The following is a 13,976-nucleotide window of genomic DNA, read 5'->3' on the forward strand; positions in this document are numbered from 1 at the left end:
AAAAATAATAATCTTGGGAGTGGAGTAAGTGAGGATATAACTGAAACATCAGCTGCTTTGGGTTGATAATTGTGGATGGGTTCATGGAGGTTATTACTCTACTACTCTCTCAACTTCTGCATATATTTAATCTTTTTCATAATATGTATCATGTCATTCCCTGTTCTTAAGTCCTTCCATGGTTCCTGAGTACAGTTATTGGGTTAAACCCCACACTTGTGGGCAGCCCAGGTGGCTCAGCGGTTTAGCGCCACCTTCGGCCCAGGGACTGATCTCGGGCACCCGGGATTGAGTCACGTCGGGCTCCCTGCATGGAGCCTGCTTCTCCCTCTGCCTGTGTCTCTGCCTCTCTCTCTCTCTCAGTGTCTCTCATGAATAAAATAAAACCTTTAAAAAAAATAAACCCCCGCTTGCTGCCAGCCTGCCAAGCCCTACATGACCTAGTGAGTCTCGACCCCTCTCAGACTAATCAGCTACAAATTCACTTTCCATAGGTCCCTCGTGCTATTTCTCCAACACGCCAAGTTAATTTCCACCTCTGGTGGTACATGTCCTCTTCCCTCAGACCCGTACTCGGCTGGTTTCCTCACTTCATTTGGGAATCCACAAATTCACCCTGCCTCAGAGAAAGGTCCCTCTAACCAACCTAACTACATCCCCTCACGAGCCAACCTACATCCGTGCTTTATTTTCCTCCACTGCACTAATTCTATCTGAAATTTTTCTGTAGGAAAACTGTCTTTATTGCCAGGGTCACCCTCTAGCATGGAAGCTCCATGTGGGAAACAACTCTGTGTATTATGCTGTTCATGACTCAGGACAATCCTAGTACCTAATAAATGACACTAAGTAAGCATTCTCCTTCAAGGGTTCATGAGAACTCTGAAACAGGGTATGATATCTGAGAGCAGAGTGTCACGGCAGCAAAAGGAAAACCAAACCAAACATACCAGCTGCTTCTTAAATTTCCTGTCAAATGCTAAGGCCAGAAACTTGAAAAGGACTTAAGTATAAATACACATATGTGAGCATATGTGCTCATACACACTCACTGCATTATGTTTGGAAAAAAACAAAAAACAAAGAATTTTGAGTATTTGATGGAAAATTATATGAGCACATGTTAGTAAGGTCAGAGTTAACAGACTTCAGTTACCACCTTAGAAATGTTGAATTAAAATTAAAGTCTAAAAATAGCCTGATTATATGGAAACATTATCAATGGAGTTATTAAAAAAAATGTTTAAATGTAAATTTTGTTTAAGGAAGCTAAAGATAGTATTCTATACCAGAAAGAATTTAACTAGATTTGTAATTATGCAAAAGTTATTCTTGTTACAAACTGCCACTTCGAGTCACTGTTTTGTCTACCATATATGACAAGATCTCTGGATTATAATATGTTAATTTGATTAAATGAGTCTAGTGACTGGTAATTCTGCTGAGAAATCTTTTCTCTCCGGCTCATGCTACAACTGACTGTCTTATGGATTAAAACTTTATTATGCCACAAAAAAATTCAAGATTCAAATCTATGCAAATCATGCAATCAGATGCTATAATATAATCAATGTAATCATCTGAGATTCTTTACTTTGCTGGAGTTAAACAAAGATTCAATCTTGACATAAACTCTGGATGATTTTCTAATGACTCCAATTCAGCAATCAAAAAAAAAAAAAAAAAGTAAAAAAAAAAAAAAAAGTACAGAAAAATCTGGAGTTACTGCGTTTAAAAGCAAGAATGAAAAAAAATTGAAAAATGAAAGCAAGAATGAACACAAACCCTATTTTTAAAAAACAGGTTAAAGTTCATGAAAACCTCCTCATATGAAAGCCTCTTACAGCAATAGATAAAGATTAAAGACAGCACTCACCTAATTATTAAACGTTTGAGGGGAGGGCAAATTTAAGAGTATTCACTTACTAGCTCCGCTTCCAATTGTTCTATGGAAAAGTTGTGACATCCGAGGACCGAGAGGGCCAAACAGATGAGGAGGAAGACCCCTGGCCTCTAACAAAGCTAAAGAGAAAAGAAAAGCATGGAGAACAGTTGAATTGTAAATGCAGTTCATCTTATATAAAACTTTCAAGCAACTGATTCATCTCACATGACTGATTTAGATAGTTACTTTCCATTTTTAAGAGAAACTACATTAAACTTTCAAGATCACTCTTAGATATTAATTAATATAAGTCACAAAACCCATGGCCAGCTCCAAGGCATGTTAAGGTTTTATGGAGGTGGTAAATATCAGTGTCAGAGGGAACTGTATCAAATGATCCAAGAAAAACCCACAGTATTTATTTTGATGAAATTATAGGTTAAGTGCCCTTATGTTGCTTTCCTTCTGATGATATCATTTCCCAATCAGATGTGGTCATAAGATCTTCTAAAAACATATGGAAAATTATTTTTATCAGGTATAAAAGGTGAGAAAAAATGTGTTCACAAGACTTCTAGTCAAGAAGAGATTGCTGTGAGCCTTACACTGAGGATCTATCATAGAAACCAACAGTCTGAAGACAATAAAAATACAGAATATAAGGCTGCTTTTTAAAAAGCACACATTAAAATACCTGGTATTTAGGTATACCCTTTCATTTTAAAATAGATAATCAAGAACACAAAAGAACACAGCAAAAACACCCCACTGGGATGCACTGTTATTAGGTACCAGAGAACAACATATTAAGTTATCACCTTTTCAAGACCTTAAAGTATTACCAGCTATACAAGCAACCATAATAGAACATTTTACAAACATATAAAATACATATATAAGATTCTGTCTAAATAGTTTAAGAGCAAGACAGATCATCTTCCAAATCCAAATAATCATAAATAAGCAGCTTTTTTGGAAGTACACACATTGCTAGAGCATGTTTAAATGAACTTATCTAAATTAATTTCAAGAAAGAAGAGAAATCATAGGCAGCCTCTGATAATGGTTTCTTGTAAGCTCATTAACTGTCTTTACCTTGTAGTCGTCCCATCTCAGAATCATCGGATTCACTCTCCCCAGAGGTGGTCATGCCCACAGCCCCTGCAACAGAACTAGAGGCTTCAAAGGGGGGAGAAAAAAGAAGGTAAGGGTTAGGAGAGGAACATTCAAACTCCTTAGGTCTGGTTTATCTTTAAAAAAAAAAAAAAAAAGAGCAGAGTACTATAGACAGACTACTGCGAATAAAGGCAATTAAGGGTGTCTGCCTGTTGCACACTCAGGTGTTCCAGATTTCATCCTGTTGCTTCTGTGAATGAAAGGATGGCTCAATTATCTCAGTGTTCAACAGGCATAAAAACACAATCTTGTCCATCCATGGCTTTGACAGATTTCTCATGTCTCTGAAATTGTTCATAAATTAAGTCTTGTCTTAAACTCAACTACCAAAAGTCCATGCAGATCACACTGCCAAAACCACTATGAGGTTTACTGGACAGGCAATTAGTCACAAACAGAACAGAGAGCAAAACTGGTATCTGGGGGAAACGTCGTGGGCAGATGTGGTTCTTCTTCAGCTTGCCTTTACTTCGGGGCTGCGGTCTTGACACAATCACTTCCACGTTTTCTCTCAGAGTAGGCAGATTGTACCCTTTTATTTCCAGGACAAAATATTGAAGATACACAGTTCCAACTAGCAGCAAAGCACTAAAGTACAAAGTAGAGGAAAACTAGGATGTCAAAGCAAGCACTGAAAAACAGAGTTGGATTTAGAAGGATTCTACAAACCAAAGAGCTAGCCTGACCAACAATTCAGCTTAAGCAAAGGGAAGGTGATTCTATCAGGAATCTGAAAGACCAAACTATATTCCTCCAGAACAAGCAGTTTTACTGTTCCTCCTTGGTATCTGTTGAGTCGTTAAGCGTGTTTTCTGTACAATTAACCTGTGTATGACCAGATTATCCACAATACCCTAAGCCTGCACACTCACCAGATGACATGTCAGTCCAGAACAATGTTCACTGTTAAAAGTACATGGATAACATGTGAATTTACAGGGCTATTCTGAAGAGATGCTAATATACGAGTCACCAACTCTATATTTTCTTAAGGGTTTTCGTCACACCTCATCAAGCACTTTCTATGATTTCACTGAGATTTCAAAAAAATTCATAGAAAAATGTATGGTTTAAGAACAGGAGTCAGCAAACTATGGCCCATGGGCCAAATTCAATCCAGCACATCATTTTGTAAATAATATTTTATTGAAAAACAGCCAAACTCACTGTATTACATATTATCTGTGGCTGCTTTCATGATACAACCACAGAGCTAGATAGTTCCAAGAGAGCATGTATAAAGCCTAACACGTCAACTATCTGGCCCTTTACAGGAAATGTTAGCACCCCCTGGTTTATAGTTACAGGTTAACCAGAAATGCTAATATTAAAGCGTAACAGAGTTTAACAAAATCCACACTTCTGGAGGGGAGCTGGTGGAAAGAGTAAATGCACTCTAGAATGCTATACGTGGCATTTACGAACCATCTGTAGGCTGTGTCTATTTGTTTCCTTACAAACACTCGGGGAGGCAATGTAAGCTTTTCCATACGTGTGAGGTAACTGTGGCCTGTGACTTTGAGGGTACTTGCCCAAAGTCAGACTGCTACCCACAGATCAGAGACCTGACCGCAGGAGGTTATACTCTAGTACTGTACGCTATTCGCCCCTTAAATATGTCCTTCACTACTCATTTTTCATTCCAGTACAGCTGCTTCTTCACATTAAACAGAAAGCTTGTTAACAAATAACTGTTATTAAGGTTCGAATCATGACTGAATTTGTTAAAGTGACTCTTAAACTTGCTTTTAAACTCTTCCAATTATGTGCAGGGCAAATACAGTTTTTAACAAATGAAGTAGTTTTTGTTTTGTTTTGTTTTGTTTTATTTTAAGCACCCTCTGGGCAGCCCGGGTGGCTCAGCGGTTTAGCGCCGCCTTCAGCCTGGGGTGTGATCCTGGAGACCTAGGATCAAGTCCCACGTCGGGCTTCCTACATGGAGCCTGCTGCTCCCTCTGCCAGTGTCTCTGCCTCTGCCCCTCTCCCTCTCTCTCTCATGAATAAAGAAAATCTTTTTTTAAAAAATAAAATAAAATAGAGCATCCTCTGGCAACCCATCTTTTTTAAGAAAAACAACAATGTCAGTAAAAATTCACTTGGGAAGGTGATTTGTTTGTTTGTTTAGTTTATTAGAAGGTCTCCATGTGATTCTTCATGGAGGAAGAGGGCCTGTTTTGACAGAAATCAGTCACTGAACCCAAAGAAGAAAAGATCCTTCTCCAGCCCATTGATGGCAAATATTAATCATTTTTCTACTATAGTTCCCTATAAGTATTACAAAATCAGATAAACGAAACTAGTCTGGCCTGTGGGTGGCTGTTTCTAAAGTCACACAGGTAAGGAGATGACATCAACAAACAGGAGTCCATGTCAAAATTCTTTAGGAGTCAAACCTCCTTGAGCAACGTGCACAAGATCTGTCCTGACACAAGTATAAACATAAGATTATCAAGCAGAGAAAATCCAATGCTACATTTTTAAGAGGTGTCAATTTTTGTTTGTTTAAACCAGTATCTCCCCCAACTACTCTGCAGCGTATCTTCACAGCACCATGTAAAGATAGTTTCCAATACACAGGTGAATGAAAACAATGGAAAAAATATTTAAGTTAGAACACAAGAAATTGATCACAGAACCCTATGTTTTTATACCTTAACGATAAGGCTTCCTATGCAGAAAGCAAGTAAAATATTAGAAAGCTGATAGAATTCAATTTTAGTTCACAGGAACTTTAAAGACTTACCAGATCCCTAATTGTAGGAGGCAGAAGGAAGACTTTTCTGTAAGAGTGTAATGAAAACCTTTGGGCAAGGCCAAAGGAATAACTACTAGTAAAGTAAGCATGCCTTAATGGGCCCTGGTATCAGGTGATACTGAAGCTTCTAATTTTTAGGGATTCCAACAAAAAGTAGTCATTAACTACTTTTTTAGATAAAAACTTGTAAAACTGGATTGCTTTCTTCTTACAAACTGACCCTGTTCTTTTCTTGTGAAATTAAGATTCTCAATGTGAAATCAGGTGCCAGAACATGGGCTATTTTTCCTTGCCTTGTTTTGCAGGTGTAAGGAGGAATACCTAATTTCTCAACTTTAGTGTCTCTAGTATTTTCAAGACTTTATTGCCACTATGAAAAGGTACACAGCTCTGATAAAGTCCAACACTTAACCTGCCAGGTGTTGGGAAAATGCAGGGAACACCTAACTTTTCAATTCCAAGAGCTCGTTAGCATCTCTTCTATGAAGAGCCAGGCACACTGATATCAACAAATTTTCCTAAGTGTCAACACTTGCCAAGTCAGGATGATATGACCAAGTCTGCCAAAGATGGAGCAACGCTTTATTACTACATGTATATAAAGAAATATGCTTATTTCAATGGCTTCATTGAAAAAGGTCAGGAAGATGGGTTCTCAAAAAAGAAGTAACACTTATAATAATAAGTAATATTATTAAGGGGAAAAAACACAAAATATACTAAAGATAATCAATCTCTTTAAATTAGTAAAAACATTATTTCAACATAAATGTTTCCAATAAAGAGTCTTACACCAACTGTCAAAGAGCTGTCTGTGAATGGATAATTGCCCAAAGATGCTTTAAGTTACCACCATCGATTTATCCTCACACTACCTTAGAAGTTTTTCTCTTTAAATTGTAACTTTACATACGAAGAAACTAAAGCACATTACACTGAAGAACTTAATGTAAAGCTAATAAGGAATTTGCTTCTTCCCACAGCACTACTTCAGTGAGCTGGCAAAATTATTTCTGTAGCATCCGTAAGGCATTCTGCTTCTAAAGTGAAATGAAGGAGTGCCATGTGTATCTTTTCTGCAAACGTGGAAAATACTGAGATCACACCATAATTGTGAATCTCAATGACAAGGAACACAAACATTTAGGAGGCCGTCTATGAACCTAATTCCCTGAAGCTTTTATCGTCTCAGGTAAATATACCAGGACCAAAATTTACACACTACCCCCACATTCTGGCCTCCAGGGGATATCAATATGAAATGAACTAGCTCTTTTTTTTTAAGTTTTTTTTTTTTTTTAATTTAATTTGTCAGCATACTCATCACATCATGTTCACTCCTAGATTCCTGTCACCCAATTACCCCATCCCCCTGCCCACCTCCCCTCCTGTGGCCCTCAGTCTGTTTCCCAGAGTCAGGAGCCTCTCATGATTTGTCTTCCTCTCTAATTTAAACTAACTCTTCGGGATCCCTGGGTGGCGCAGCGGTTTGGCGCCTGCCTTTGGCCCAGGGTGCGGTCCTGGAGACCCGGGATCAAATCCCATGTCGGGTTCCCGGTGCATGGAGCCTGCTTCTCCCTCTGCCTGTGTCTCTGCCTCTCTCTCTCTCTCTCTGTGACTATCATAAACAAATAAAAATTTAAAAAATAAAATCTTAAAAAAAAAAAGACTTTAAAAAAATAAATAAATAAAAATAAACTAACTCTTCTGACTGTGGGGGAAGTGGAAGGACACAGCCTTTAGAAATGTGCCCTTCTTATGGTAAACCTGAATTTCAGAGTTCCACGACTCTGGGCAACCGTAATCATTATGCACCTCAGTTTCCCCTCACTTATAAAATGAGAATAGCACTTACGCCTCTGCATTGTTTTGAACTTAGTACTCAAGGAGAATGAGTCCTTAATACCGTGTCTGCAACAGTGTACACTCTACAAATGTTAGCTATGATAATTACTGTAATGACTCTGCTTTAACAACACACTCAGCAAGCAGCTCCATTTCTGTCATCCATGTGGGAACTGCCCCACTTCCATATGCAGACTTGAAATAAACATTAAACACTGGGAAGCATAGCCTCTGTGTCATCAAGAGCTTCAATGAGTTGTATGTGCAATGGACTATACTTTCTCTCAAATTTAACCCTTCAGATAAACTATTCTTTAAATAAAAAAAAAAAAGTACGTAAAAAAGGTCCCCTCTCACCAGAAGAGATGGTTCAAGTTTGCCATGCCACTATTCATACAAAACCAGGAAAAGACATTGGCAAAACTGTTCAGGTTGACAAAGCTGAGACAAGAAGCATAAAATATGAATAGCAGTGGGCAAATCAGAACCTTCCTGGCAAACTAGGATATAGGCTCCACCACAGGCATGAAAGAAAACTAACTAGCATACACACTAATGTTACATCAAAGACTGTTATGGAAAAATAAGAACATACCTACACCTAAGCCCACGTGTATGATACTGACAGAAAGGACTCATGATACCCATGTTCACAAGGGTGAACTGAAACATTTTCTCATGTGTTTCTTAAAGTCAGAAATGCTCATTACAGGTTACATTTTAAAACCTGTTGGCCACAATTAACCTCTGAAGTATTAGCCTTCTTTTCCTATTGGTGATCAATACATATTTAAAGCTGAAAGGGGTAGTGGGCAGCCTAATTTCTGTTGTGCTAAGGTATCAAGAAGAATAAAAATAAGCCCATAAGAACATAAATTGCATTCTTAAAGTTCCTTTCCAAAGGAACACTTATTACATTTTAGGGGTTCCAACATTCTCCATTAATATTTACATGTGTATGAAGAAGCAATTTAAGCCATATCCTTACTTCTTATTATGAACTTAAATTTTCAAACAATCACTAGGCAAGAATGGTTTCTCTGCACTGATACAGAAGAAACTTCACAGAAGGGGACATCACTCCTAACGGCCCTTTGAATGTAATTAGTATAAACATGGTTTTGGAAAAGAAATAGAAATCAAAAACAACAAATGAATCCAACTCATCAAAAAAAACAAACCTATAAAGTAAAACAAAAAAGAACAAAAAGTTCATCTGATGGTAACATTGAGTATACCTCTGTCCCCTCTCTTGCATTCTATTTGCCATGCCCACAAGGTAATTTATCTTTTTTTTTTTTTTTTTTTTTTTTTTTTTAATTTATCTTGAACCAAATCGGTAAGATACATAAATGCATTTTAAGGCTCCAAAGTGCCAAGCTACCTGCAGCTCCTTGGGGAGTTTCGTCTGTCCGTGCAGCTGAAGAATTCACGGTCTCCTGGCTGCTTTCAGGGTCCGCCATCTTCTCCTGTCGACGAGCTTCAGCTGCTCCTCTTTTGCCCAGGCCAGAGCCTCGCCGACTACAACAGAAAAGTCCCATCAGAGGCAGCACTACCAGTGACCAGGAGCAATGTCCACACAGCACAAAGCTCCAATGCATGGAGCACAAAGCCAGTTTCTTCTTTTTACATAGAAATTGTTGCAGAAAATCATTATGGTAACAACTAAGACTTTGTATATTTAAAATTCTTCCAAGTTACATGGCGGTCACAATACATGCTTTTGTGGTGCTGTGAGCTGTTGTCATCCTTACAGACAGAAATGATTTTTAAACACTTCAAATGTTTAAATGTTTTTAAACTTTAAATGGAAAAGTGACTCCTGCTGAGAGAACTCATTTAAAATAGATCTCTACTTCTAGGCTAAATAGTGGATCAATATACAGACTTTACACTTGACAATGTGTGTTGGGGCGGGGGGGAGGGCAGGGAGTTTAGAAGAGGAAAAGGTGGGAGAAATTCCTATCACCAAAGTCCCAGATAAGTTAAATCACCAAAGAAAGAACTACCCTAATAATGAATAAGCGCTCCATCCTTTAAAAAATATTTACCATTTAGAAATACATAGAGATGACACTGAGGATTAAGTCACAGCATAATTTGGAAAGAATGGTCAGTCATTTCTCATGAAGCAAATTACATTTTATTGATGATGATTTTTTTCTATTTTAGTAGAGAAATCAGTCAGCAAATAAAATAAAAACAAAGGATTTCCCCCCAAATAATTACAACTTGCTATTGTTTAAATAGCAGCCCTCTGAATTACCTTAGGAAATGAAGAAACACTCTACTAAGGAAATGTTTTAGACCAAACTCAAACTGCTGCAGAATTTTTTTTTTTTTTTTATGATAGTCACAGAGAGAGAGAGAGAGAGAGAGAGAGAGAGAGGCAGAGACATAGGCAGAGGGAGAAGCAGGCTCCATGCACCGGGAGCCCGACGTGGGATTCAATCCCGGGTCTCCAGGACCGCGCCCTGGGCCAAAGGCAGGCGCTAAACCGCTGCGCCACCCAGGGATCCCTGCTGCAGAATTAGATGCTGGTCAGTAAACAACAAAAAAGCAGCAGGCATAAGTGACCTATGAATGAAGGCTCTGAATTACCAAGGAGTACTAGAAGAGTTGGTTCTAAGTAGTAAAAATTCTCCCTACACAGGGATTTGCTTAGCCAATTTTTTCTTCCACAGAAATAGCTCACCCCAGCCCCAATTTACCAAGCTACAAATTAGTGGGATTCAAATTAATTCAGCTACTTAATATTCAACTTGCACGAATCATGTGACACACACTGCACTGAACACTTTGGTTGCTGTCCTCAAGAACTATTATAGGTCTAAAGAGAGATGAAGATACAGCTGAAGCAGGATGTGAAAGTACTACATTTAAGAGGAATCACAACTAGTTCAGAATAAGTTTGAAATGAAGAGCCTTCCAGGCAGGTGGCTAGACAGCTTGTATAGAGTATGACCATGTAAACTGTATGTAATTTCACAAGCACTAAGAAAGGGGTCATGAGGAGGAGGAAAGGAGGCAGCAAAGAAGGGCTACTAGATTACTTGACTTCACATCAACTTAAAATTAATTTTCAACTATGGTGAATTCAGTTTGTATCGCAGATTATAAACTCTGGGCAAACCAGATTCAAATGTAGCCCACAATGAGACAAAAGCTGTGAAGAACTATAAAATTTTCTGAGTTCCTGTAAAACTATTGCCAAGAAAGCTCAAAAGCAAACAGGTACACGAACTCCACATATTTTAAGTAACATTTTAAACAATCCAGATAGAAAATAAGTGGAAAAGTAGAGATTTAAGTGGCAGGAGTCCTTTTCTGATGACTTGCAACTAGTCATATGGTTTCTTTATGTCACTATTGTACCTACCACCAAGAGCAGTCATGGTCGCTTATCTTAGAGGAGAAACAAGAGAAGAGCTAAAACACCTTTCAGCTCACCCAAAAGTAGGGGAAAGACAAACTGAAATCATTTGGGCCTGATCCCTGGTTTTTGGCACACTTAGAAAAACGAACAAACACCACAGAAAAGGGGACAAGTCCTACCCAGCTGTGAGTAATTAACCACACAAGGGTGTGTGAGTGACTGACACACCTGAAAATGTGAGGAAATTTTTTTTTAAGGATTTTTTAAATTTAACCTAAGATTCTCAAATCAGTTAATAAAAGTACCTGAAATAACAAACTATCATATCAAAGGCAATTGATTTTCTGAAAATGAGATCCAAAACTGCAAGTGGGGGGAAACAGGAATTGGGAGCCATGAAAGCACGCACAAAACACTGACATTCCTCGAGGGGTAGGTGTCATAATACAGAATGAAAATCAAGTACATCTCTTCCCCCTTATCCATTAAACTCAGGTGGTGCCAACACGTTCAGAAACTAATTAGACAATATTACAGCCATTAAAACAGGCATCCCTTTTGATCCATTAATCACACTATTGGGAAATTTAGCTACCTTTAAAAAAATAACCCAAATCTGCATGAAGATGCTCATTAGAGATTTATTGGCCAACTGGAACTCTGAAAACAGATGTCCAACTATTGGCAATAACTGTGAAAATTATTTAACAGCAGAGGAAAAGGTAGAGGGTAAGAGTAAAACAGCATGATTTATATTTAACAAGAACAGGTAAATAAACATTGGGGAGAATTCATTTATACTGGATACTCAAGTGAAAATTTCAGTAATTTTTGAAAACTCAGAAAGTGAAGGATTCTGATGAAAGCTGAGCAGAAGATAAAGAACTGGATCATAAACTGAAAAAACCCAATGTGATTTACCTGGCACTAGCACAGGAGCCCGTGGTCTTTTGGCGTGTGCTCCGCCTCAAACTGGGGAGCTCAGCAGGTGGGGATTCACTGCGCTTCTTGGTAGATTTTCTTAAACCTATACATGTGAAATTCAAAAGCACATTTTTAAAAAATAAGTTAGCATAAATTAAGAACTACCAAATTCTTCAGGTCAAAAGCCCACTGCATCTTCCAAGGCCTCCCTAGCAATCTGCTAAAATTCTGTCTATCTGGTACTTGGATAAATCCTGCTTGGCCCCCACCTCACCTTGAGCTATCCCACATCACAAGTGACGGTCCTTTTCCCCTCATAACTTCCCCTTTAAACATTCCTAATCTCTCTACTCTTCCACTAACTAAAGCTAAGAATTTTTTTGCATTTACTCTGTATTTCAAGGCTGTACTAAATTTAAAATTTTTTATTTATCATTTTCATTCATTAGCACCTTACTACACTTTTAACTGTCCCATTTCATCTGTTTTATACAAAGATCACCAATTAAGACTACGAGAGAACAAAATGCTTTCTTTTTTTTACACTGCTCCATTGGCATGGAAAATACACTGGAGCATTATTAGAATGTCCAGTGTACAGGTTAATGGAATAATTAGGGGGAAAAGTCAATTGAATACACTCTAATGTTATTCTGGAAACTACTAACTAAAACCTTGCATAGGGCTAACAGATCCTAAAAAGATACAGGAATTAAGTGAAGTTTATTACTATTTCATAAACAATGGGGAGGCCAGAGCATTGGTTCACCCTCCCCCTCACCCATAAGATGTTATCCTACATGATGACAGAATGGGTGGTGTGTTCTATCTACACAAAGACCTCTAATAGCGAAAGGCCTCCAAGTGAAAAACTTTATTTCCACGACAACTACAGCATCACCTTAAAGAGTGTTTCCTTTTTTCAGAGACTAATTACATAATCCTAACAATTCTCCAAGTCACTTGTCTCCCCCCCCCCCACCCCCCTCTCCCGGAAATTTTTTTTTAAAGATTTTATTTCTTTCTTTGAGAAAGAGAACACGAAAAGGGGAGAGGGGGAAACAGACTCCTGATGCACAGGGAGCCCAAAGTTGGGCTGAATCCCAGGACCCTGAGATCATGAACTGAGCCACTCAGGTGCTTTCCCCAGGAACTTTTAATTTTTGATCATTTCACTCCTTCAAAGTGGAAGATCAGAAATTTCTTAGTCTTGATTTTGTTAAAAACACCAGTAAAGCGTATGAGTAAGAGATGAAAAAAAAGATTCTAGGCATCTTCCTGACCCTTTAAGATGCATTTTATTTGTATTTAATTTTTTAAAGATTTTATTATTTATTCATTAGAGACACACAGAGAGAGAGAGAGAGGCAGAGACACAGGCAGAGGGAGAAGCAGGCTCCATGCAGGGAGCCCGATGTGGGACTTGATCCCGGGTCTCCAAGATCACACCCCGGGGCCGAAGGCAGCACTAAACCGCTGAGCCACCCGGGCTGCCCAAGATGCTTCATTTTAAACTTCAGTTCATTTAACTTAGGACGGTCCCTATACCATATATATAAAATCAAAATTGTTAAATGAAAAGCACACTATTAAAAAATCTTTAACCACTAAACAAGCTATAAGGACAAAAATCTATGTTCAGACAGACATTGCAATCGAGAGATCTGAACACCTTTCAAGACATTTTTTTTCCCCAAAGTAATTTTTGTGAAAGGTTATCCAAGACTCCTGAAACTGACATAAAAGGGACAAAAAGTGGGGAAAGAAGATTGGCCTAAGGGTTTCTTAAATTTCAATTTTGTGTTTTTTAATTATTTATTTTTATATTTCTTAAAGATTTTGCTTATTTGACAGAGAGAGAGCACAAGCAGGGGGAGCTGCAGGCAGAGGGAAAAGGAGAAGCAGGCTTCCCATCAAATAGGGTGCCAGGCAGGGTACTTGATCCCAGAACCCAGGGATCATGACCTGAGCCAAAGACAGACACTTAACCCACTGAGCCACCCAGGTGCCCCTCA

The 13,976-nt window shown here is 38.4% G+C and overlaps 1 protein-coding gene across 17 annotated transcripts in view; it reads right to left on the minus strand.

Moving 5' to 3' along the window:
* Positions 1–13,976, minus strand: part of TRIP12 (thyroid hormone receptor interactor 12) — a 147,848-nt gene that overhangs the window by 57,961 nt on the left and 75,911 nt on the right. For all 17 annotated transcript variants that reach the window (XM_077869111.1, XM_077869124.1, XM_077869125.1 and 14 more), the window contains 4 exons: positions 11,959–12,064; positions 9,046–9,182; positions 2,981–3,064; positions 1,927–2,022 (listed from right to left, as the gene is read on the minus strand). In XM_077869111.1, coding sequence (XP_077725237.1) covers positions 1,927–2,022; positions 2,981–3,064; positions 9,046–9,182; positions 11,959–12,064 — 423 coding nt within the window. The remainder of the gene's footprint in view (positions 1–1,926; positions 2,023–2,980; positions 3,065–9,045; positions 9,183–11,958; positions 12,065–13,976) is intronic.

The sequence above is a fragment of the Canis aureus genome, chromosome 24 (genome assembly GCF_053574225.1).
Source record: "Canis aureus isolate CA01 chromosome 24, VMU_Caureus_v.1.0, whole genome shotgun sequence".
Classification (NCBI taxonomy): Eukaryota; Metazoa; Chordata; class Mammalia; order Carnivora; family Canidae; genus Canis; species Canis aureus.